Source organism: Rhinichthys klamathensis, unplaced genomic scaffold (genome assembly GCF_029890125.1).
Source record: "Rhinichthys klamathensis goyatoka isolate OS25496 unplaced genomic scaffold, OSU_Roscu_1.1 h1tg000585l_1, whole genome shotgun sequence".
NCBI lineage: Eukaryota > Metazoa > Chordata > Actinopteri > Cypriniformes > Leuciscidae > Rhinichthys > Rhinichthys klamathensis.
Window position 1 is genome coordinate 1,298,222 of NW_026607045.1, and position 23,210 is coordinate 1,321,431.

The following is a 23,210-nucleotide window of genomic DNA, read 5'->3' on the forward strand; positions in this document are numbered from 1 at the left end:
GGACAGTGGCCTTCAAGGAGCAGGACTGGACACCCCTGAACTAGCAATTTGTTGAGCCTTGGGACATGTTGGTTCCAATCCCATTTTCTCCTCTCTCTACCTAAATATTTCCTGCTTGACTTTCACTGTCAAAAAAAATTCAAATAATAAACTACTAGCCTTACCTGCGCTCCCCCTTATACCAATGAAAATCCGCCAGAGGAACCGCAGACGCCTCGCACCACATAACTCCTTTCTGGCCGACGGCCGTTCCTGTGCTCTGAGCTCGTGAAATGACAGGTGGGTCTGTGAAATGAATCACGTGTAATTGAGGAATTCATAAAAAAAAAAAACATATGATAAATGGATGGCATTAACAGCAATTTGCTTAGGGTGAATGAGATACTCACAGTTTACAGTAACCTGAACAGTCCTCACGTCTGGAGGCGAGATGTCGTTCGAGGTGATGCAGTCGTACGAGCCGGACATGTCTTTGGTGATTCCAGTCATTTCCACATATTCACCCTCGGTAATGATTCTGTTACCTGTATCAATACACATGAGGTTAAAGTAATATTAACATACACAAATTCATATTATGAAACCAATGCATTATAAAATGACTCTGGGTAAAAGGCCTGAGGGGCTACAGTGGTATAGTGGAGATATAGGGATGTACGTTTGCTAAAAGGAACATCTGTCACGGTACGCAGATACTTTTGATATATATATATATACATATATTGTACCCGTATACCATATGGCCACAAGCATTCTGCATCCCATTTATACATTCATAACTCAATCTCAAGCAGCTGAAAGTATCATAGTAGTGTCATAATACCACAATCATTCTTGCTTAAATGAATTTCCAACATGAGAAATGTATTTTCTCAAGCAATGAGAAAATACAGAGTTTGAGCCACTGTTCAGGAATCCTAAAGCAGGCGCACTTATTCTGCTATGATCTGTCTAAAACGAACAGCATTTATTTTACATAATCTCAATCTGAAGGAAAAAAAAAGGTTGGTGAATGTCAATAAGACAAATATGTTACGCTTGGCTGACCTGGACTGACCCTCTGTTGTTGTTTTTTTCCGATCATTACCCAAAACCCACCTGTATCTCCAGTTCTATTATCAAGCAAAGAAATGATTATGTCCTCTGAGGGAATGGAATAAAGTTCCACCCTCAGGTTCAGACAGCCAGTTAGTGCAAATGCCACTCACCGCACAAACGGCACATTATGGCATCTCATTAAAACAGCCTCAGTCCTTCATTTAGTGAAAAGGTTGAGGAGTGGACTTAGGTTGTTATTTTGTTTCTAATAACATGGCCTTGGGGATTGTAGGAGAAGATGGTAATTATGCATATCTCCTTATATGACTCAGCCTTGCAATGCTTAAAAAGTTTGAGCAAACATTGAGAGGATGGTTCACCCCAGATTACGCTCAACATGAGCCAAAGCCTGAAAATTACATCCCCTAATTTTAAACAGTACTATTCATAATATACGAATCTGTCAATGTGAGAAGAGACTAAATATTTTAAATATAAACTGGCCATTAAGTGTGAACCATATGATACAGCTGTTTTCTGCACAGTAAAGTATTCCTGTCATCATTTACTCACCCTCGTATGGAAGCTTGTTTATGCCATGGAATAAAAAAGTTAACTGTGCCTTTTTATCTTCACAATTTCTTGCAATTGCGAGTTTATAACTCAAAGCTTTATAACTCAGAATTGCAAGTTATAAAATGTCACAATTAAGCTTCCATACAATCAGAACTTGACTTTTTTTCCCTCTGTGGAATACAAAAGAGGATATTTTGAACAAAGTTTGTCCATACAACATTGTTTTGGACCCCTGACTTTCACTGTATAAAACCTCAAAATATATTTTATGTTCCACAGAAGAAAATCTACTTCCTTTATGATTTTGGAAATGATCAACGGGCTCAGGTGTTCAAGCCAAAATGTATTTAGATGCAAATAATAATGCATTATTATTTACAAAAGCCTCAGAAAAAAAGAAGTTTCAGCCAGAAATAATCAGAGCAATTTAGACATTTCAAATGATGGTTTCTAACAATCTCACTCCCAGCAACCTTTTGGTTTTCTTGTATAAAATTTATGTTTTATAAGATACTGTATGCATGTTCAAACCACCACTAAAAGACTGAAAATTACAAGCGAAGGTCATAGTGTTTCTCACTTTACAAATTCTTATCCATGGTAAAGTACAGCCAAAAGGATTTTCCTCCAATTTTTCACAGACAACACTTATTGAATCAACTGCAGTTGTACATTTGACCCTGCTGTTCTTTTACATTCACCACGAAGAAGTGTGCTTCTAACTGTTACAGCGCGAGTTTTTATTCAAACAGGGAATTGATTTTATTCAAAGGCAAAAAAAAAAAAGCACTTATTATGTTTCGGTAGTTATGAATTGGACAAAGAAGAACAGTAACACGTGTAGCTCGGATAGTGATGCAACATTTGATTTATTCTCATGTAGTTTTCATTTATATTTAGCTATTAAAGTGGTCAGTTTGATTTTGGAATGGAGATGGGGTTAGTGTAGATAGCCACAGTGAACAGCAATGATTTATAATGTTTACTTAGGAGACAGAAAGCAAACACCGGGCCCATAGCAATTACATCCAGCACTGAGTAATAATCCTGCCGCTGTCATGAGACTGTCTTTCTGAACAGAGCAGAAGATTATTAGAATGTAAAGGAGAATGACAGTGTAAACAGGAAGGAATAAATAAAACGGTCTGTGCTGTCTGCGTACAGTCAGGGGGAAAAGAAGCGAGTGAGAAATGCTCCTATAACTAAATTTAGAAGATTAGGATCAAGGGGAAAGACTCGCTCTCATGTTACAGTCGGAGAGTAAAGTAGTTTATACAGATCACGCCACTGAAGCAGACGGGACAACATTAAGATAAGGCTTTATTTAGGAGATGTCTGACTTCATTATGGTTGTATTATTGAATATCAGCACATAAGTGAATTAAGCTGACTCATCTTTGTACCTTTTTTCTTTTCCTATTATACATGGCTATCAGAGGGAGAGAGAAAGAGAGAAAAAGATTTTATATTTCCCAGACACATTGAATTTTCAGTCTCAGTTTTAATGAATGTCATTGAAAACTTTTTTAGACCTTGACTAATCCTTATCCGTATCCATCAGGAATAATTTTCCCATAAACCTGTATTCATGTTTTATGCACCCTATATACTGCAATCAGAGACAGAGTTGGGTGTAATGCATTACTAATAGGGCTGTAACAATATATCGTGTCACAATATATCGCAATACAAAAATGCAACAATATGTATCGTGGATAGTGACAATCTGTATTGTGTATAGTTCACCCAAAATGAAAACTGTCCCAAAATGTCAAATGTCTTATGTTACCAGTAACATAAGTGGCCTAGATTATTTTAAATATATCTAGTCAGTGACAGAGTGCAAGCATATTCGTCTGAAATAATTCAGTATTTTCAGCTTCAGAATCATGAATATTTTTATTCTGGTGTCACCATTGTCCTGTGAATTGGGTTACCAGCACCAAGTCCAAGCCTATTCATTTACACCCACAATGTACCAAATTTAGCATTTTAATTTGTTGTTAACCTTTTACCAAATGTCTTGGAGAATGGCAATAATATCGTATCGTGAGTTCAGTATCGTGATATGTATCGAATCGTGACATGAGGGTATCGTAACACCCCTGATTACTAAGTAATTAATTACTGTAATTTAATTAATTTTCCCTTGATAAGGTAAAGTAAGGGCTTGTTTCAAACTTTTGAGCTGTAGTATGTGTGTGTGTACAACTTTTCTGAGAGAGTTTTACCATGTTGATAGTTTCAGAACATTAAAGCGCACCATATCAGCATACCGTAACCTTCTCATCACTCATACCCTTACATCACAGGAAAAACAAAACTAGTTAGCCTCGCTAATCTAGAAGACTAGTCAACAATCCTTAACTGTAATAGCATGCTTTTAAAGTCCGTTGGCCCCCAAAGCAGGGGATCCATGTATCAAAGTGAAATGGAATCAGAAAATTTCCAGACTCTGAGGCATCCACGAAATACACTGAAGTGGGTCAATCGCTTCATGCATTAAAACGGGTCATTCAATATCTCCGGTAATGCGACGTGAAGCTAGCTAAGCCAATGACTGAGCTTCAAATGCTGTCCTACTGCTTCATTCTATCATCATGTGAGCATGTGCTTTAACACTCCACAGCAGGCATTCTGGGCTCCTTCATCAACTAATAAACACATTATGGAATGATATTACACATATAATGAGATTTCAGTGTGCTAATGATTTCGTAATAAGCCACTGACCGTCATTACTGTTTGTCAACATACCTAATTGCGTTTTGCAATCGTCCCTAAATGGACTACCTCCTTAATAGAAATTCAAATGATGATTACTTCAGATTGTAAAGCAATGACTAAGCTAATTACAGGAAGTCGTAATGTTTATAACTGGGAAAATGAGGATGTCACAAGAACTTGCTTTCATTACATGCAGCAAATTTCGGATAAACAGGTTTCAAAAAAACGAAAACCAGGCTGGGAGGCTAAATCCACCCTCAAAAACCGCCCATGGACCTGAGGTAGCTTCACGGATTTGATATTTTTCCTTTTCTATTATCACTTTGTTGTTGGCTATTGTTAAAAACACTAGTGCTTTATCTCGCCTTAACCCGTTCAATCTGACCTGGGCTCTGGGAAAGCTGCAAGGCAGAAAGGTCTGACATTTGGACGAGAGAGCAAGAAAGAAAGAGGAAACAAGGTAAAAAGAGAGTCCAAATTTAAAGGGACAGTACACCAAAAATTAAAACTGTCATTATTTACTCACCCTCAGATTGGCAAATTTACTTGAAGCCACATTTGACAATGGAGGGTGGATGGTATGTACCGGTATGGAACCGGTCATAAACATTTCTTAGCAGCCCTAAAACTGCATTAATTCTCTTTCTTTTTAAATTATATATATATGACAGCTGGGCCAAAAATTATATCTGCACAATTTCCCACCTTTTTAATTGCATTATCACAGATCAAACAATTGACTCCAAACTCTATGCATTATGTTTGCAAAATGTTACATTTTTAAATATTTAAATGGGTGAAGTGTGTGTTTGTGTGTGCGTGTGTAGCTACAGTGTAGATCTTTTTTATACAAAGCCCAAATGATTTGTCTTTTTCTTTGGAACACAAAATGAGTTTTCATACAAAGGGTGCTCTACATTCCATGTCTTCTAAAGCTAAATGATAGCTTTGTGTGAGAAACATAATGATGAAATCAATGATGAAATGTCATTATTCCTAAATCTTGCTTTATTACTTCACTGTTCCACTGGAATAAAACCTTACAAAATATACATACTTGAGAGACATTTGTAGCGAGCCGATATTTCATTATTGAACAAAGGTTGTTTTCAAAAATAGGAAAGGAATGTTCGAGGATATCAATGCATCTTTGTATGAATACCTGCACTGCCTGCAGACTGAAAGAAAAGCAGTACTTGAACCCCAGCTGTTGAGAGAACGCCGTCTGTATTTTGCTGTCATCTCTCAAGCAGAGTGTCTAAATCCTCCAATCATGCCCCGGTAGGCAGCAGGTCACCATGGTTACACAGTTCAGTGAAACTGATCATTGCTGGCCCTCCACTCCTGAATGACCTTTCTCTCTTTTTTTTCACTCTCTCTCTGCTTCTTTTTTACTCTTGCACATTTAAACAAGTGCCTCCAAACAAATAACTCACTACAGAATAATTTATATACGAACGCATCTTCATTAAGCCAGTCAAAGTCAAGCCACACTAATTAAAACAGAGATTTCGTTTCTAACTGCCAATCAATTACTGTCTAGTAATGTGGCCCCTTGAGAGGGAAGAGGCCATTACGGCTCGGTGGGATGTCGTTTTTACAACGAATGGATCTGCTCTCTTGGTTGTCATTCTGCATTGCCTCTTGACGCAGTGATGGTGAAGTTAAGATGAGAGTGATAAGCTCCTATGATTGATCATATCCTTTGGTTGGCACATACATCTATTTAACATTATTACATACTCTATTTTCCGTTGGTCTTGTTTAACCCTCAGAGACCCAAGTAGTGATCCTTATTATGCATTTTCTTTGATTCTCTTTGAAAGTGTTTTTAGGAAGCCAGTGATTTTGAAAATCATGATTTATATGCATAAACATAAAAAGACTTTGGACTGTGGTCCAAAGTCACTTTTTTTGTAGTTTACAAAGCCTGGGGCTGTCTAGAGACCGGTCAGACCTCTTCTCCATTTAAGAACAGTGAGAACTGTTTGGTAATAGGGGTTATTTTATTTTCCATTGCATAAAAAATGCTTATTAAAAGTATATAGACATGCATGCTTTTACTTTGAAGCCTTCACAATCAGCTAGAAGGCAGAAACTTCAGTATGTTTAACATACAAACCCACTGACGCTCTGTAAAGTTTTATGATCCTGGAATATTTGTAGACCTTACACCTAAATGCATATTAATATTCAAGTACAGAAACTGCTATTTCATTCATTTTACATTTAAATAATTACTAGTTTGTCTATGATTTACTGGATTTGACTGGTTTGCTTTAATAACATGGCAAAAAATGCTGCCTGCCAATGCCAACTGTTGCATTTTGTGCAACATTCGAATGTATTCACACACATATATATATATATATATATATATATATATATATATATTTTTATGATGTTGACACTTTTCTATCACTACATATGTTGGGAGCATACGGTGTCAGCAGGCTGTGACATTAGTACTCTAGGACATTCAAATTGTAAATATTTTTGTCTGAGTAGCTGATGAGCTATGTACAGTCAGCAACCCGATCTCAAAGAAGATTTGGTACAAAGTGAATCATATGAAAATGTATGATTTTTAGAAAAAAGTAAGCATGAATGTCCATCCCAACACATAACCTTCACTGTACGTTTCGAATTTACAAAAACTTACATTGTACGAATTGGCCACCTTTGCCAAAACATAAAACAGCCTTGTTTATAGTCTTGTTCATCTTGTTAAACGGGTTAATTATACAATAAATAATTAGATAAATTGAAAGACAAGGTTTTTTTTAGAAGAAAGGGTAACACTTTATAATAACTGCACGCTATTAATCATTAAGTAAGCATGAGTAAACAGTTAATTCCTCATTTATAAAGCATTAATAGACATTAATAAGCAGTTTGTAAATACAGCTATAAATGCTTTTTTCTTGATTTATAAGCATATCTATAATGTGTTTAATAATTGTATTTTCATACTTTGTTAATGATTAATGAATAATTTCTAAATTAAGTATAGTATTATTTACAAACCAGTTATTTAAGAGTTGTCAGTGGTTCATAAGATCACTTAGAAAGTGTAAGTAAATGGAGTAAATTCAGGTAGTTATAAAGCATTTAGTAGTGGCCAGTTAACTATTTTTGTGAGCTCATCTAAAGTGAGGACTAGTTATGCCTTGTAAAGCATTTATAAAGAAGATTTAAAGACTCAGTTTTCTTCTAAACAGAAAAATGAAACAAACACAACACAGTGATACAGAACACAGAAATTATTAACAGCATTTAAATCTCCTTTGTAAATGCTTTATAAGGCATAAATAGTCCTCACTTTAGATGAGCTCACAAAAATAGTTAACTGACCACTGCTACATGCTTTATAACTACCCGAATTAACCCTGAATTACAGTGAAAATACATGTTAATAAAGCATTTATTAACACACTAAGTAACTATGACTATATGTCTGAATAATAAGATGTATGAATGTGCATTTAAATAGTTTATTAATCATTTACTTACACTTTCTAAGTAATGTTATGAACCACTGACAACTTTTAAATAACTGGTTTATAAATAATGCAATAATTCATTTAGAAATGATAAATTGATCATTAATAAAGTATGAAAATACAATTATTAAACACACTATAGATATGCTTTTAAATCAAGAATAAAGCATTTATAGCTGTATTTATAAAGTGCTTATTAATGTCTGTTAATGCTTTATAAATGATGAATTAACTGTTTACTAATCATTAACTAATGATTAATAGCGTGCAGTTATTATAAAGTGTTACCGAAGAAAGATATCACAAAATGCTATAAGAGTCATGAAACCAGCAGAATTCTGAAGCGGACCAATCAGAATCAAGTATTCTAAAGAGTTGTAAACAATTATTGCAGTTCTCTTACGAGAGGTTCTCTCGTATTGCGTAAGCTAGCTTACGCTGCGGGAAAGATTCATCTTTGCTGAGATATTGAAGCCAAAAAATTATTTCATAATTTTGTATCCATACACAACGCAGTTCCTCTGCGGCAGACCTAGAGCGGGCTAGCTAGCAGCTCATTGGTTCGCTCAGAGAGAACTGCTTAAGCCTATGGGAGAGCGGGGCTGAACCCGCTTCCAATGAGAGGCGCCCGCGCGCTCATTGCGTCATGACCCGCCAGAATGGGCGTGGCCATGGTGTATATAAGGCGCTCTCCCAGGCTTATATGTTGATTCATTTCATCTTCAGCAAGCTGCACGCTTCTGCTGTTCCTGAGAAAAGCCATCGCCGTCGAAGAAGGCATCCTCTAGCGAGCTCAAGGACCCTGAAGAAGCCGGCCGTCTTCGCCACCTTCAGCCGCCCAGCAAGCTAGGCCATCCGACGATTGTATCCTTTCTCTATTTCTAAAAGAGCCGAGCGTCTTTTTAAAGATGTCTCGTTTTTCCTGCGGCTCTTGCCGCGCTCGTCTCGAGGACGGAGACCGCCATGTCATCTGCGCTCTCTGCTTGGGACTCGAGCATGCAGAACTCGCCCTCGCTGATGGAGGATGCGACCTCTGTGAAAGCCTGCCGTTATCGTCCCTGCGGGCACGACTTCTGGCAGTGAAAACCGCTCCCGCGCCGCCTATTCTCTCGCCGCGTAAAAAGAAACGCCGCTCTCAAAGGCCGCCGGAGCCCCCAGCGGAAACATGCGGGCCGCCGCCGCCGCCTCCCGCTTCCCGCTCTCCCTCCCCGCCCCTGCCGGACATTCAGTTGCCGCCGAGTGGCCGCTCTGTTGTTTCCGATGACGCCGCGGAGGAGAAGGACTCCTGTTCACTGCTCGCTTCTGACAGTGAAGACTGGTCATCTCTCGGATCCGCGAGAGAGTCGACGGGGACCCGCGCCGGGATAGAAGAGGAGCTGATGCGCCTCCTCTCACAGGCCGTCGAACGCCTCGGTCTCGAGTGGTCTCCTCCACCCGAGCAGGCCCCGAACCGAATGGACGGTAGCTTTTTTCATCGGCGCTCGACCCCCGCGTGCACCCGGGCCGCTCCATTCCTGCCTGAACTTCACGCAGAGCTGACAAAATCCTGGAATGCACCGCTCTCGGCTAGAAATCGCTCCGATGTATCCGCCTCGCTGCGCTCGGTGGACGGAGCCGCCGAGAAAGGCTATGCAGCCATGCCGCCCGTCGAGGACTTGGTCGCCACACACCTCTGCCCGCCCTCCGCTAGATGGCGTTCTTCACCCACGCTTCCTTCGAAGGCTTGCAGAGCGACCTCGAGCTTTCATGCTCGCGCTTACGCCGCCGCCGGTCAGGCCGCCGCTGCGCTTCACTCTATGTCTGTCCTCCAAGTGTTACAGAGCGATATTCTCCGTGAATGGGCCGAAGGCGGTAGAAAACCCCCCCCCGCCGTCACGGATTTGAGAAGTGCTACGGATCTCGCCCTTCGCGCCACTAAAGCCGCCGCACAAGCTCTGGGGAAATGCATGGCCAGCCTTTGTGTTGCTGAGAGACACTTATGGCTCACGCTCGCCGACATGGGAGATTCTGAGCGCGCCGCGTTTCTCAACGCGCCCCTCTCCCCGACGGGCCTGTTTGGATCTGCCGTCACGGGAATTGTCGATCGCTTTTCTGAAGTACAGAAAGCTTCTCAGGCGATGAACTTGTTTCTACCCCGCCGCGCTAGCTCTTCAGCGGGCCGCTCTCACGAGCCCTCCGCCAGAGCCCCATCACAGCGCCCCCCTCCGCAGACTCAAACAACTCAGCGCAGTCAGAGCGGCCGCCCTCGCCCTCGCTCTCGCTCTGACAGCCGCCGCAGACCGCCGCCCCCCCGTGGCCCGCGACCCAAGATCACGCTGAAGCCTGATCATCAGAAGTCTGCCTAACAATGTCAAGAAAACGACGGTGCTCTCCCGCCGCGGCCGGACCGCCGTCAAAGCTTCGCCCTCTGCCAGTCCCCGTTATTTCGCCGACTGCTGTAGTGTTGACCGCCACAAACAAGCCGGTGTCCCAGCCCGCTTGCGAGCGACAAAAAGCCGTTTTTACGGCTACCCAGAGAAATCTCAAAAAGAGAAATTTTGCCAGTTGTGTAGAAAATGTGCCCACAATCAGGTGTTCACCCATACACACAAGCATAACATATCCCGTGTCTCTATCAGAGCCCCATCACATGAAACGGGCACAGCCCGCTCTAATATCAGAGAACATAAACACGCCCACGAGCTCGTGCACGTGTCCCCTCTCTGCTCGCTCTGTGTCACGGCCCATAGACTCCTCTCTGAGTGCAAATCCCGTTGCCACACACATTCAAAGCGCGCCCACACACTGTGTCCAGCCCGCTATGTGCAGCAATCAGGGCAATACAGCCATTCGGCCACTAGCCGCATGCTCCAAAGCGTGGGAAGCCATTCCAGGCATTTCCCCGTGGGTGTTAAGCATTATAAAGAACGGCTACCTGCTACAGTTTCGCCGCCGCCCGCCTCGTGCGCGCGCGCAGCTCGAATCTTCTGTCAGCCCGCTGGCCGCCGGCACGCTCCGCTCAGAAATTGCGACGCTGTTGCAAAAGGGCGCGATAGAGAGAGTCCCGCCATCTATGACCGAGTCGGGGTTTTACGGCCGTTATTTTCTGGTTCCCAAGAAAGACGGCGGCCTCAGACCGATCTTAGATCTCAGGTCTTTGAACAAAGCGCTCATGAAGAGACCGTTCAAGATGCTCACTACCAGGAAACTCCTCGCGCAGGTGCGCCAAGGGGACTGGTTCATATCTCTAGACCTGAAAGACGCCTATTTTCAGATCCAGATAAATCCCCGTCACAGGCCATTCTTACGTTTCGCCTTCGAGGGTCTTGTTTATCAATACGCCGTTCTCCCGTTCGGCTTATCTCTGGCGCCCCGTACATTCACGAAGTGCATGGATACGGCGCTCGCCCCCCTGCGAAGCCAGGGGCTGCGCATTCTGAATTATCTGGACGACTGGCTGATTTTGGCCCAATCACAGACGGAGCTTCTGTCGCACCGCGCAGTTCTCCTCGACCATTTGGAAACGCTGGGCCTCTCTGTCAACTGGACAAAGAGCTCCCTTCATCCCAGTCAATCGATTTCCTTCCTAGGAATAGATTTGGACTCGGTCACGATGACGGCTCGCCTGTCTACACAGCGCGCGCGCAGTGTTCAGCGTCTAGCCGCCTCGTTCCAGACGGGCACCCGCAGGCCTCTGAAAACTTTTCAGAGGATGCTGGGTTACATGGCCTCAGCCTCCGCTGTACTTCAGCTGGGCCTTCTGCACATGCGCCCGCTTCAGTTCTGGTTGAACAGCCGTGTACCCCACCGCGCGTGGAACACGGGTCGCCAGCTGATCAGGGTTACGCAAACGTGTCTCACGGCGCTGCAGCCATGGACAGTAGCAGAATGGTTTCGTCTAGGCGTCACGATGGGGACCTTTTCCTGCCGAAAAGTCATCTCGACAGATGCATCCAACACGGGTTGGGGCGCAGTCTGCGAGGGCTCACCGGCCTTCGGCCACTGGTCGATTCAGGAAAGCCCATTACATATAAACTGTCTGGAAATGCTGGCGGTCGAGAACGCGCTCTCGCACTTTCTCCCGCGCATCCAGGGACACCACGTCCTGATCCGTTCGGACAATATGGCCGTGGTCTCCTATCTCAACCGTCAGGGCGGTGTCAGATCCAGAAATCTCTGTCGACTGACGCACCGCATTCTAGTTTGGTCTCAGAGCCGCCTGCTCTCGCTCAGAGCGACGCACGTGCCGGGCCATCTGAACGACGGTCCAGACATACTGTCCAGGAACCTCATCTCCACAGGAGAATGGTCCCTGAACTCACAGACGGTCCAGTTACTGTGGCGACTATTCGGCAGAGCAGAAGTAGACCTCTTCGCGTCAGAAGAGAACGCTCACTGCCCAATATATTTCTCGAAGAGCGAGGACGCGCTAGCCCAGGAATGGCCTCGCCGCCCGCTCTATGCATTCCCTCCGATCGCTCTGTTACCACAGGTAATTCAGAGGATCAGGGACACACGCCACTCGGTGCTCCTCATAGCCCCGCGTTGGGAGAGTCAGAATTGGGTTCCGGAGCTCACGCAGCTGTCACAGACAGCCCCGTGGCCCATCCCAGTCAGAGCAGATCTCCTCTCTCAAGCTCGCGGCACGATCTGGCACCCCCATCCACAGCGCTGGGCGCTGCATGCATGGGTGATCAACGACTATTCGTTGATTTGCCAGAGGGAGTAAGAAACACTGTCATACAGGCTAGAGCACCTTCCACGAGAAGGCTCTATGCGTCTAAATGGTCTGTGTTCTCAAAATGGTGCACCGACAAACAGCTGGACCCACGGTCGTGCGAGGTGCCGTCTTTGCTTGTTTTCCTTCAAGAGATGCTGGACAAGGGCAGGTCCCCCTCCACTCTCAAGGTTTATGTGGCAGCCGTCGCGGCGTTCGCGGAACCCCGACGCGCTCAGTCATTGGGCAAAGACGAGTTAGTCATCCGCTTCCTCAGGGGAGCTAAGAGGATGAACCCTCCGCGGCCCCCGTCGGTTCCGGTTTGGGATCTTTCTATAGTCCTTGAAGCTATGAAAGCACCCCCGTTCGAACCGCTCGAGTCTGTGGATCTGAAATACCTCTCGCTCAAAACCGTTTTCCTGACGGCTCTGTCCTCAGTTAAACGCGTTGGGGATCTTCACGCGCTCTCATCCAGCGCCGCGTGTCTTGAGTTTGGACCGAATGATTCGATTGTCATTCTCAAACCTAGGCATGGCTATGTCCCGAAGGCGATTGGTACCCCGTTCAGGGCTCAGATTATCTCCCTATCGGCTCTGCCTTCATCCGATAGTGAGCGCGATGCCAATCTCCTTTGTCCGGTGCGGGCTCTGAGATTGTACACTACGCGCGCTGCCGCGTTCAGACGCGCTGAGCAGCTTTTCGTGTCGTTTGGGGGGCGCACCAAGGGTCTGGCCGCCTCAAAACAGACACTGTCTAGATGGATAGTGGACGCTATCGCCTCTGCTTACGCATCTAAATGCCTGCCCTGCCCTCTGGGCATCAGGGCGCACTCCACTAGAGGCATGGCCTCATCGTGGGCATGGTCCTGTGGAATTTCCATTCATGACATTTGTGTGGCCGCGGGATGGGCCTCCCCGTCCACTTTTGTCAGGTTTTATAACTTGGAAGTTCCCGCCTTGCAGGCAAAATTACTAGCTGTCTGACGAACAGCTCTCTAAGAAGCTGCATTTCTGGAGGTCCCTCACAACCGGTTCGCCCCTTGTGCTCTCCTGTAATGCTTATACACTTCATGTGCCCGCTCTGCTGGCCCCATACATGCTTATGTGTACACTTCATGAGCCCGCTCTGCGGCCTCTTTGTACATTCACTCCACGTTAAGAAATTCCCCCGGTATATCCCTGGGTTTTTCATGAGTGGATTCGTAGCGCGCACGGCGTTGGCCAGGTGTTCCCGCAGCGTAAGCTAGCTTACGCAATACGAGAGAACCTCTCGTAAGAGAACGAATCGGTTACCTAACGTAACCTCGGTTCTCTCTAGAAGAGGGAACGAGTATTGCGTTCCCGGCCGTGCTTGCGCTACTAGCGTTTCGCTTCACGCTGAAATAAATCAACATATAAGCCTGGGAGAGCGCCTTATATACACCATGGCCACGCCCATTCTGGCGGGTCATGACGCAATGAGCGCGCGGGCGCCTCTCATTGGAAGCGGGTTCAGCCCCGCTCTCCCATAGGCTTAAGCAGTTCTCTCTGAGCGAACCAATGAGCTGCTAGCTAGCCCGCTCTAGGTCTGCCGCAGAGGAACTGCGTTGTGTATGGATACAAAATTATGAAATAATTTTTTGGCTTCAATATCTCAGCAAAGATGAATCTTTCCCGCAGCGTAAGCTAGCTTACGCAATACTCGTTCCCTCTTCTAGAGAGAACCGAGGTTACGTTAGGTAACCGATTCGTTTTACTACAGTGTGAGCTAAAGCCTTCGTTTGATGAAATATGATACATAAATATTCTCTGCTTTGAACCTATGCCACTGTAACCGGCCCTACTCGACCCGCTCCGAGCGGGATTCGAATCGGGGTCTCTGGCGTGGGAGGCGGGCGCGCTAACAAGGACGCTAAAGACCGCAGCCTCTAGCGTCAGTCGCTAGTGCTCCTACTAAGGCCAGGGGACTGAGGTTTACACACACAGCTCTTACTGGCCTACGTCCCTTACACCACCACGTTTCCATTGATGCATGTGTAACATATTAGCTTCACCTGTGTGTACAGTGTAACAATGAATTGCTCTTGTCAACAGATTCCGCCAGAAAAAAAATCATCCGGCCACCCTAAAAAACCTTTGGCAAATTTGTCCCATAAATCAGTGCAGCCAAAAACAAGTCAAGCTCTGTGCGTTCATCAGAGTGTTAATTCTGTCAGATAGAAATAAATAATGATTTATCACCACGGCCTCCCAGCTTCAGCTGCCCCCTCCTTCGTTCTTTCTCCTGGCTGGCGTGACGGGGAAGCATGACGCCGTCCCCTCGGCCCCATAAGACACATGTGTGAGTTCGTAATGGAAAGATAAGAGGGCAGGAATGCATCCAGGGAATACGCGTTCTATTCAGGCTTCATTGACTATGTGACTGGTTTAATAAGATGGAGAAGAGGTTGATTGTGCTTGAAACACATGAGCATGGCTTGATAACACTGGTTTTGGGATAGGGAATATGAACCAGTTAGTATGTGACCCGAGGGAGGGATGGCACAGTCACTGATGTAACGCTAGAGCAAATTAGCAAATGTGTAATTTCACGGAAAGAAAATCTAAATTCTGTTTGTTCTACGTTTACACGCTGTATAGTGATTAATCATGTACTTAGAGTATGTAACCTTTGTCACATCAGTGCACAAACATACAACACAAATTATGATTTATTACAGATAATTAATTATCTGTGTTTCTTTTATCATGAGTGGCAAGTTGATATATTTCTGATATACATTTGTTTTCTGCGGAACACACAAAAAAAGATAGTTTGATTTCTTTTTTTTTTTTCAAACAATAACAGTCAATGTGGTCCCATGTTGTTTTGAATCCCATCGAGTTTCATTGTACGAAAAAGAAACAAATTATAAATATCTTCTTTTGTTTTCCACAGAATAAAGAATGGCATACATTGGAATGACATGAGGAATTTTTCTTTTTAGGTGAACTGTCCTTTTAAGCCGTTACTTGTGTTCTTTTGTCTTTAACTGACCATAAGCAGCTCTGTCAAGTGTAACCAGAGAGTATAAAAGCAGAAGAGAGAAGGAGAGGAAGAAATGACAGTGGCAGTGAGATGGAGAGAGAGAAGCATGACAGAGGAGCGCTTGAGAGAGAGAGAATGATGTGAAAACTGTCATGGTTCCAGGACTAAACAAAGCCCTCTCACAGCAAAATGGAGATGCCCACATCAGCCTGATTCCTCTCGATGTTTACAATCCCAGTTTCATCACATCACAAAGGACAGCAGCAGTTTAAATGAGAGACATCTGAATCTACAGGGAACATGCAGAAAGAAAAACCTCAAGGTCGTATTTTAGACTGTTAAGTGTGTTTAGACTAAGATATTCATCATTTAAGCCAGTTATACTATCAAGATACTTTAAAACACCTTGCTGGAAAGAAATATAAGCTTATTAACTCTTAGCTGGTCTCTCTGTGTTTCTGGTCTTAGAAGGATTTTGACCATGCTTGGAGACCAGCTAGGCTAAACCAGCTAAAACCAGTTAATCTAAGCAGTTTTCATTTCTGTAGAGTAGTTAGTAATACAAAAATGTAAAATTAACCCATTATATAAATAATTATAAATATTATATAAGCATAAAAAAGTACACTTATTATGTATTAGCTATTACTTAAAGGTGCTATATGTATTTTTTAGCGGCCTCTATCGGTGATGTTTCAGATTGCAACCAAGTTTTACAAGAGCGCTCGTGCTCTTGCGCGTGCTCGAACACAAGAGCGAGCACTCATGGTACCGGCCACACTGAGACTTTCAACTGACCGGAGAAAGCATCACACAACATGCTGGAAACTCATGTAAACTCCCACTGCAACGTTACAATAATAGACTACTTTTATCAGCTTGACGTTGAACTAATGCTCCATGCTCGTACCATGATAACGTTACATTGACTGCATTTACCCGGCATGTGGTGTTACAGCGCAGTCTCATCCCAAGACGTCATATAACTGACGTCTTGGGACGTCTTTTGACCATACGTCAATATCCGCCTTTTTAGGGTACCCTTAAACGTCGGTTAGATGACGTTATCGGATCCTAACTCTACCCCAGACCTAAACCTACCCCTAAACCTACCCCGTCACCTAACTGACGTTAAAGGTAAAGCGTCAGTTGTATGACGTCCCAGGATCGTCATAAACCGACGTTTAAGGGTACCCTAAAAAGGCGGATATTGACGTATGGTCAAAAGACGTCCCAAGACGTCAGTTATATGACTTCTTGGGATGAGACTGTGTTAGGTGTTAGCATAAGGCATTTCACTACCTATTAGTGTATCTTTCACAATCAGCAATGTCAACATAGGTGAATATATAATAATGATAACGAAAACAGTTAGTGACTAGACTGAACAATTTCAGTGTAACAGTAAGATCGTAGGAGGTAACATTACTGTACTGAACGTGTCTGGAAATGTGTATTATAAACAATATGATAGTAGTGGGATGAGTGACGTTAGACAGTAGATCTAGTACATAAAATAAAAGTTACATCCTAAAGCACTTACTTTTTGTTATCCTGGAACAGTCTTTTGTATTAATTTCATATCTCATGTATGTTGTAGTTTACCTTGCCATTTCATTACAGTTTACCATTATTTATTTCAGCATATCTGAAAACTTGTAATTTATCACAATAAAAATAGCGGATGTCTCTCCATAATTCAAACGCTCTGCCGATGTTGATCCGTGTTTTAGTACTAAGTCGATCCGATTCACGTTTGGCCTGACGAACTTCAGCAGATACATTTTTGTTTTGTTTTTTATATTAATGTGGAGTTTGTGTTGGAGTGTGTGTTGTGCTGGAGGCAGGTCGTTTTTTGGTGTTATCAGACTCCATGTCGTCAGCTGCAGTGCCGTCGCATAGACTGTATATAAAAAAGGAGAGAAGCTCGGGAGCGTGCGTGCACGTCACATCCGATGGATTTTGCAGAAAATCCGACCCGGAGACCTCACATAGAAATAGGAATACTGGCCTTCAGAAGTAATAGCAAAACCTGACAAGTGGATCATTGTAATGTGTGATTACAACCCCTTCACACACAGGCAATAAAAAAAGGATTCATTTTAGAAGAAAAGTTACATTTAGCACCTTTAAATGTATAGCTTTAAAAATGCTTATATAAAAATGTGTAGACACTATGTGTAGAAGTCTCTTCTACTCACCAAGGTTGCATTTATTGGACCAAAAATACAGTAAAAACAGTTTTGAAATATTTGATGTTTTGAAATATTATTACAATATAAAATAAATGTTCTATTTTAATATATTTTAAATGCATTCCTGAGCAAAGCTGAATTTTCAGCATTATTACCCTAGTCTTTAGTGCCACATGATCCTTAAGAAATCATTCTAATATGCTGATTTGCTGCTCAAGAAACATTTCTTATCATTATCAATCTTTAAAAAACTATTCAATATTTTTGTTTAAACTGTGATAATATTTTTCAGGATTATTTGATGAACAGCATTTATTTGAAAGTAGCATCAATGACTTAACTGTCACGTTTGATTAATTTAATGCATCCTTGCTGAATAAATATATTAATTTATTTTTTTAAAAACGACTAAATCAACAAATATACCAGAAATTCTATTCAGGGAGTCATTTTAACTACTGTCACGAAATTGAGAAAAAAAAAATTGTAGTTAAGTTAGTAGCATTGCTACTTCGTTACTCCCCAATGCTACAGCTGGGTTGTGAAATACTCACTCCGTTTTCCTCACTCCGTGGGAAGAGAGAAGAGCCTGTGTGAAAGCATTATTCAAAATGTTCATCGTTAGCAAATAATGAAACAGTCAGATAATGCCATCTCCATCAGATGTTTCACATAAAAACCCAAGCACACAGGGAGGGTTGCTCATTGCATGAATGAATAATGTAACAAATAATGTACACTGCAATTGTACTTGCAATATCATTTTGCATTTGAAACAATATCCAGGCAATGTGCTGTAAATTATGCTGGCGCTAAAGGAAGCTGCTGTGGAAATGTGCACTTACTGACAAAATGATTCTCAACACAATAGTAGAGAGAAAATATCTACTGTAAAGGCTTTCAAACAGTCTCTTAGTGACCGCACTTATTCTCGTCCCATCAGAGTAAAACTACAGTGGATTAGTCAGGCTTGTCCTGACAGCTCTGCATTGATCCCACTGTTAATCTGACAGATAGCTGATAACCAGGCCAGCTCTGCTCTATGGGGTCACATCTCTACATATATCGGGGCAGCATAACTTCTTACAAGACTAACTTTGAGTATAATCTTATATGTGTGTAGGTTATATAATATGTGGATATAACTAGGCCTGCAATTCTGCCAAAGCTCAGCAGATTTCTGCAGAATATAAACTCCCATCATTCACATGCATTCCTCCCCTTGTCTGTTTTTTATACGTTTTCCCTCATTATAATTGCATTTTGAATAAATGTTGTTTCTAAAACTAGATTTGCATACCCAGAAGGAAATTCCCTTGCTTGGAAGGCAGCAAAAGAGCGATTCTAAAGTTTTAGGTTAAATGATAGTTAGGAAAGTTAGATATCCAAATGCAAAGGAGGGAGAGATAGCGGGATTCATAGAAGCATTTTCTGTAATTAATCGCAATTAATACAACCTTATATTAAAGTTTTTAATATATTTTTACATTGTAATAATTTCACATTTAATCTCCAACTGAATGTTGAATCAACATAAAGACAGTAGTCTGTATTATAAGTATTTGTTTAATTATATATTTTTATGAATAAAAGGCATCACTGATCACCAATACCGCTACTGATGTCTATGAAATTTGTTTCCCCTCAATTTTTGCCGTTAATTCAAAGCATTCAGCATTACAGTATAATTGAAAGTTATCTTTTGTTACATGTACGAGGCTTTAAAGGGGTCATATAATGGTACATGCACTTTTACAAGTTGATTGTACTGAAATGTGTGTTGGCAGTGCCTGTACACAACCATCATAAAATTATACAAATCCATCCAGTGTTTTTGTTTTAATCTCCTTAAATGGTTTCCCCTGCCTCAAATTGAGCAGTTCGATTTTGTGACGTCACACGCTCGGAAGCCCCTCCCACGATTGTTGATTGACAGCATCGTTTCAACACAGACCCGCCCTCGCTCGTGAGGGAACTGTCAATCATAGTCTGCGCGGACCGGCGCGGTCATTGTTGTTGATATGCTGGAGCACTGTCTATGAGCAGAATGGCGTCTAAGCGATTGTGGTGTTCTGTTCTTGGGTGTAATAACGAACACAGCAGTCATTTTAACCCTCTGGGGACCAAGAACGCGCCCGCGCGTTTTGCTGTTTTTTTTTCACATAGCAGCAACATAGACTTAAAATACTCCGTCATTTATGGTCATATAAATAAAATCAATACATGATTATAAACTATAGAGGGTCTTCTTTTTTTGTGTACACTCACATTAACATCAAAACCTTGTGTTTTTTTTTAAATAAATAAAATAAACAGGGTGCGCTTTCAGCTCACTCTGTCTCCGCAAAAATCTTTCTGAAACATGTCTGGAAAATGAACGGAAACTCCGCTAATACTTATCACACAAACATGAAACATACGTCTAAAGAACGCTTTAAATTTCTACTTTTAAATAAAACAATTCACATTTAAAACAAATATTCTCCTGCAATGTAATCTGTCTGAAACTAAAGAGAAGTACAGTTTCTCCTGTCTCAGCTCATTATCGTTAATTTGTTCACACCCACTCGCAGAGCGCGCTATTCATAAGATAATGTGTTGAGGCCATTTGCAAAATAGATAAACGCCCCCAGGCAAATGCTGTAAACACACAATATTTTTTAGTCAGATTAAGATTCGTCTTGCGCGGCTATGAGGAATAATCCTGGGACATTTACCACAGAACAAGTGCTGGTTTCACTTCGAGGAGGAGCAACAGATTCAGCTGAGAAGTGTAAGTGTTTTGTGCTTTGTTCTAATCGCGATATAGAATAACGTTAGTGTCTGTAAACGGAAAAATAGCATAGCCTACTGTTTTGTGAATCATGTTTCTGTGTGTGTGTGTGAATGAATGAACGCACAGATACGCACTTACAGACGAAATAAAATAACATTTCTTTGACTAGTTTTGGATAAAGTTTTTCAAATCAAATAAGCATCAAATAAGCTTAAAATAAGCTTCAAAATAAAGACATCAAATAAGCTTATGTTTTGTCAATAAACTAATCAACTAAGATGTTTGTTCCAATGCAAGCTATATGAAAATAATTAATCCTCAACTTTGAAATATGTATGATCAAACTAAGACATTTATGGAAAAAGACTATTTTCTTTTCAAGATGTTTCCAACTCTAACTTTGAACTGAAATAAAACCATGTCTATATGGTGAAGGGTGTGTGCTAGAAGTGTCCAGACGTATGCACCCTGTATTTTAAAGGGGTCATATAATGCCATTTTTGTACAAGCTAATATGATTCTTTAGGGGCTAAATTAAAAGTTTGTAATATACTTTAATTAAAAATTCTCATTAATATTGTAAGAAAACACTTATTTTACCTGGTCAAAAACAGCTCTGTTTTCAGCACGCCGTTTCAGTGCATATGCCTTTAAATGATCATGAGCTGCGCTCACTCCGCCCCTCTGTTCTGTGCATACACCGTTTGTAACACAATAACAAAATAACCATAACGCGTTGTTCAGTATAAACGTGGAATTATGAATTATATTGAGAACGTCATACATAGAAAACATGCCGTAATGTACCCTGAGTGTAAACCTTAGACGCATTCATTGTGAAGCGTGCAGCTAGCGATTTGCAAAGATTAATATATTAATATAAAGTTTAATAAAACGTTTCACTCACTTCCGTTCTTCTGGAGGTTCAGCAGGAACACGAATATCTGGTACCGATCCTTTTTAGCAAAGCTTCTTAGCAAATCCAGCTTTATACTGACCCTCGTTTATAAAGCAGTCTGGTGTGTGAAATGATTCGCGCAAACATGAAAGCATTGACGTTGCTCGTGTGGAATATTCCCTTCGAAAACAAAACTCAGCCACTGCGTCTTCAGCGGTTCGGATTCAGGAACATTAAAAATGACTGTGTTTGTTATTACACCCAAGAACAGAACACCACAATCGCTTAGACGCCATTCTGCTCATAGACAGTGCTCCAGCATATCAACAACAATGACCGCGCCGGTCCGGTCCGCGCCGCGCAGACTATGATTGACAGCTACCTCATGTGCGAGGGCGGGTCTGTGTTGAAACGCTCCCGTCAATCAACAGTCGTGGGAGGGGCGTCCGTTTTATTGACGTCACAAAAACGAACGGCTTGATTTGAGGCAGGGGGAAACATATAAGGAGATTAAAACAAAACCACTGGATGGATTTTTATCATTATATGATGTTTGTGTACAGGCACTGCCAACACACATTTCAGTACAATCAACTTGTAAAAGTGCATGTACCATTATATGACCCCTTTAAAGAAGAACATTTAATTATTTGTGATACATTATTCATTCACAAAGAATTCAGGGACATTATTCATTTCCCTAAAGGTTGGAGTTTTCCACATTTTTTAAATTAAGGCATTAAGATTTTTTATTCCTCTTTTTAGTCAACTTTAGCATGGGTGTTTTCACTTATTCTAAGCAGTGTGTGTGTATATATATATAATTAAAAAGCAATTTTAACCAGAAACCAGTCCTTTGTTGTGTATCTTTGGATTATGTTGTGTTGTAAATAAATCCAAACAATCTAAAAGCCATTCTTTTTTAAATCTCCTCATTCTTTGTGCAAGGCTCCTCCTAATGATAGGGCCTGATAGCACCTAATAGGGCCATTATGGGAGGGTCTTTGTCTTTCTCAGGTGTGAAATGCCATACATATTAATGAGAGATCACGCCTCCCCGCATAAAGCTTTCTCACACTAAACACGTCATTACAAATGTAAAAGACTTTATTGACTTATCTGAATGAGTAGTCAGGATGATTCTCACATAGTTTTGGAGCAAATATTCTAGACTATGTGATACAATTTTCAAAAGTCTTGTGAAGAAATAATCAATATGTGTTTTGTGGCTTTATTTCAGAAACTTTTATTTTTAAGTTTTTCAATAACCATGCATAAATAATATTCTCTCAAAAATACAAACATGTAAATACATGTTGCTCAAAGATTATGGTAGCCCCGTTTGTGCTATATAGAGTGAATTTACACCTTTGCCATTAACATGTTTATAAATAACTGAAAAAAGCACAAATGTCAGTGCATGTCAAAACATCCCAAGGGCCTCAAAAAACCCTTGGTCCCCAGAGGGTTAATGTTCCTAAATCCGAACCACTGAAGACGCAGTGGCTGAGTTTGTTTTCGAAGGGAATATTCCCCGCGAGCAACGTCAATGCTTTATAAATGAGGGTCAGTGTAAAGCTGGTTTTGCTAAGAAGCTGCTCATGAAAAAAGGATCGGTACCAGCTATTCGTGTTCCTGCTGAACCTCTAGAACAACTGAAGTGAGTGTAACGTTTTATTAAACTTTATATTAATATTTATCTTAATCTTTGCAAATCGCTAGCTGCACGCTTCACAATGAATGCGTCTAAGGTTTACACTCAGGGTACATTACAGCATGTTTTCTATGTATGATG

At 41.8% G+C, this 23,210-nt stretch overlaps 1 protein-coding gene across 2 annotated transcripts in view; it reads right to left on the reverse strand.

Moving 5' to 3' along the window:
• The window catches only part of opcml (opioid binding protein/cell adhesion molecule-like), a 179,606-nt gene that overhangs the window by 2,462 nt on the left and 153,934 nt on the right, over positions 1-23,210 (reverse strand). For both annotated transcript variants that reach the window (XM_056240190.1, XM_056240189.1), the window contains 2 exons: positions 390-524; positions 165-285 (listed from right to left, as the gene is read on the reverse strand). In XM_056240190.1, the coding sequence (XP_056096165.1) occupies positions 165-285; positions 390-524 (256 nt within the window). The remainder of the gene's footprint in view (positions 1-164; positions 286-389; positions 525-23,210) is intronic.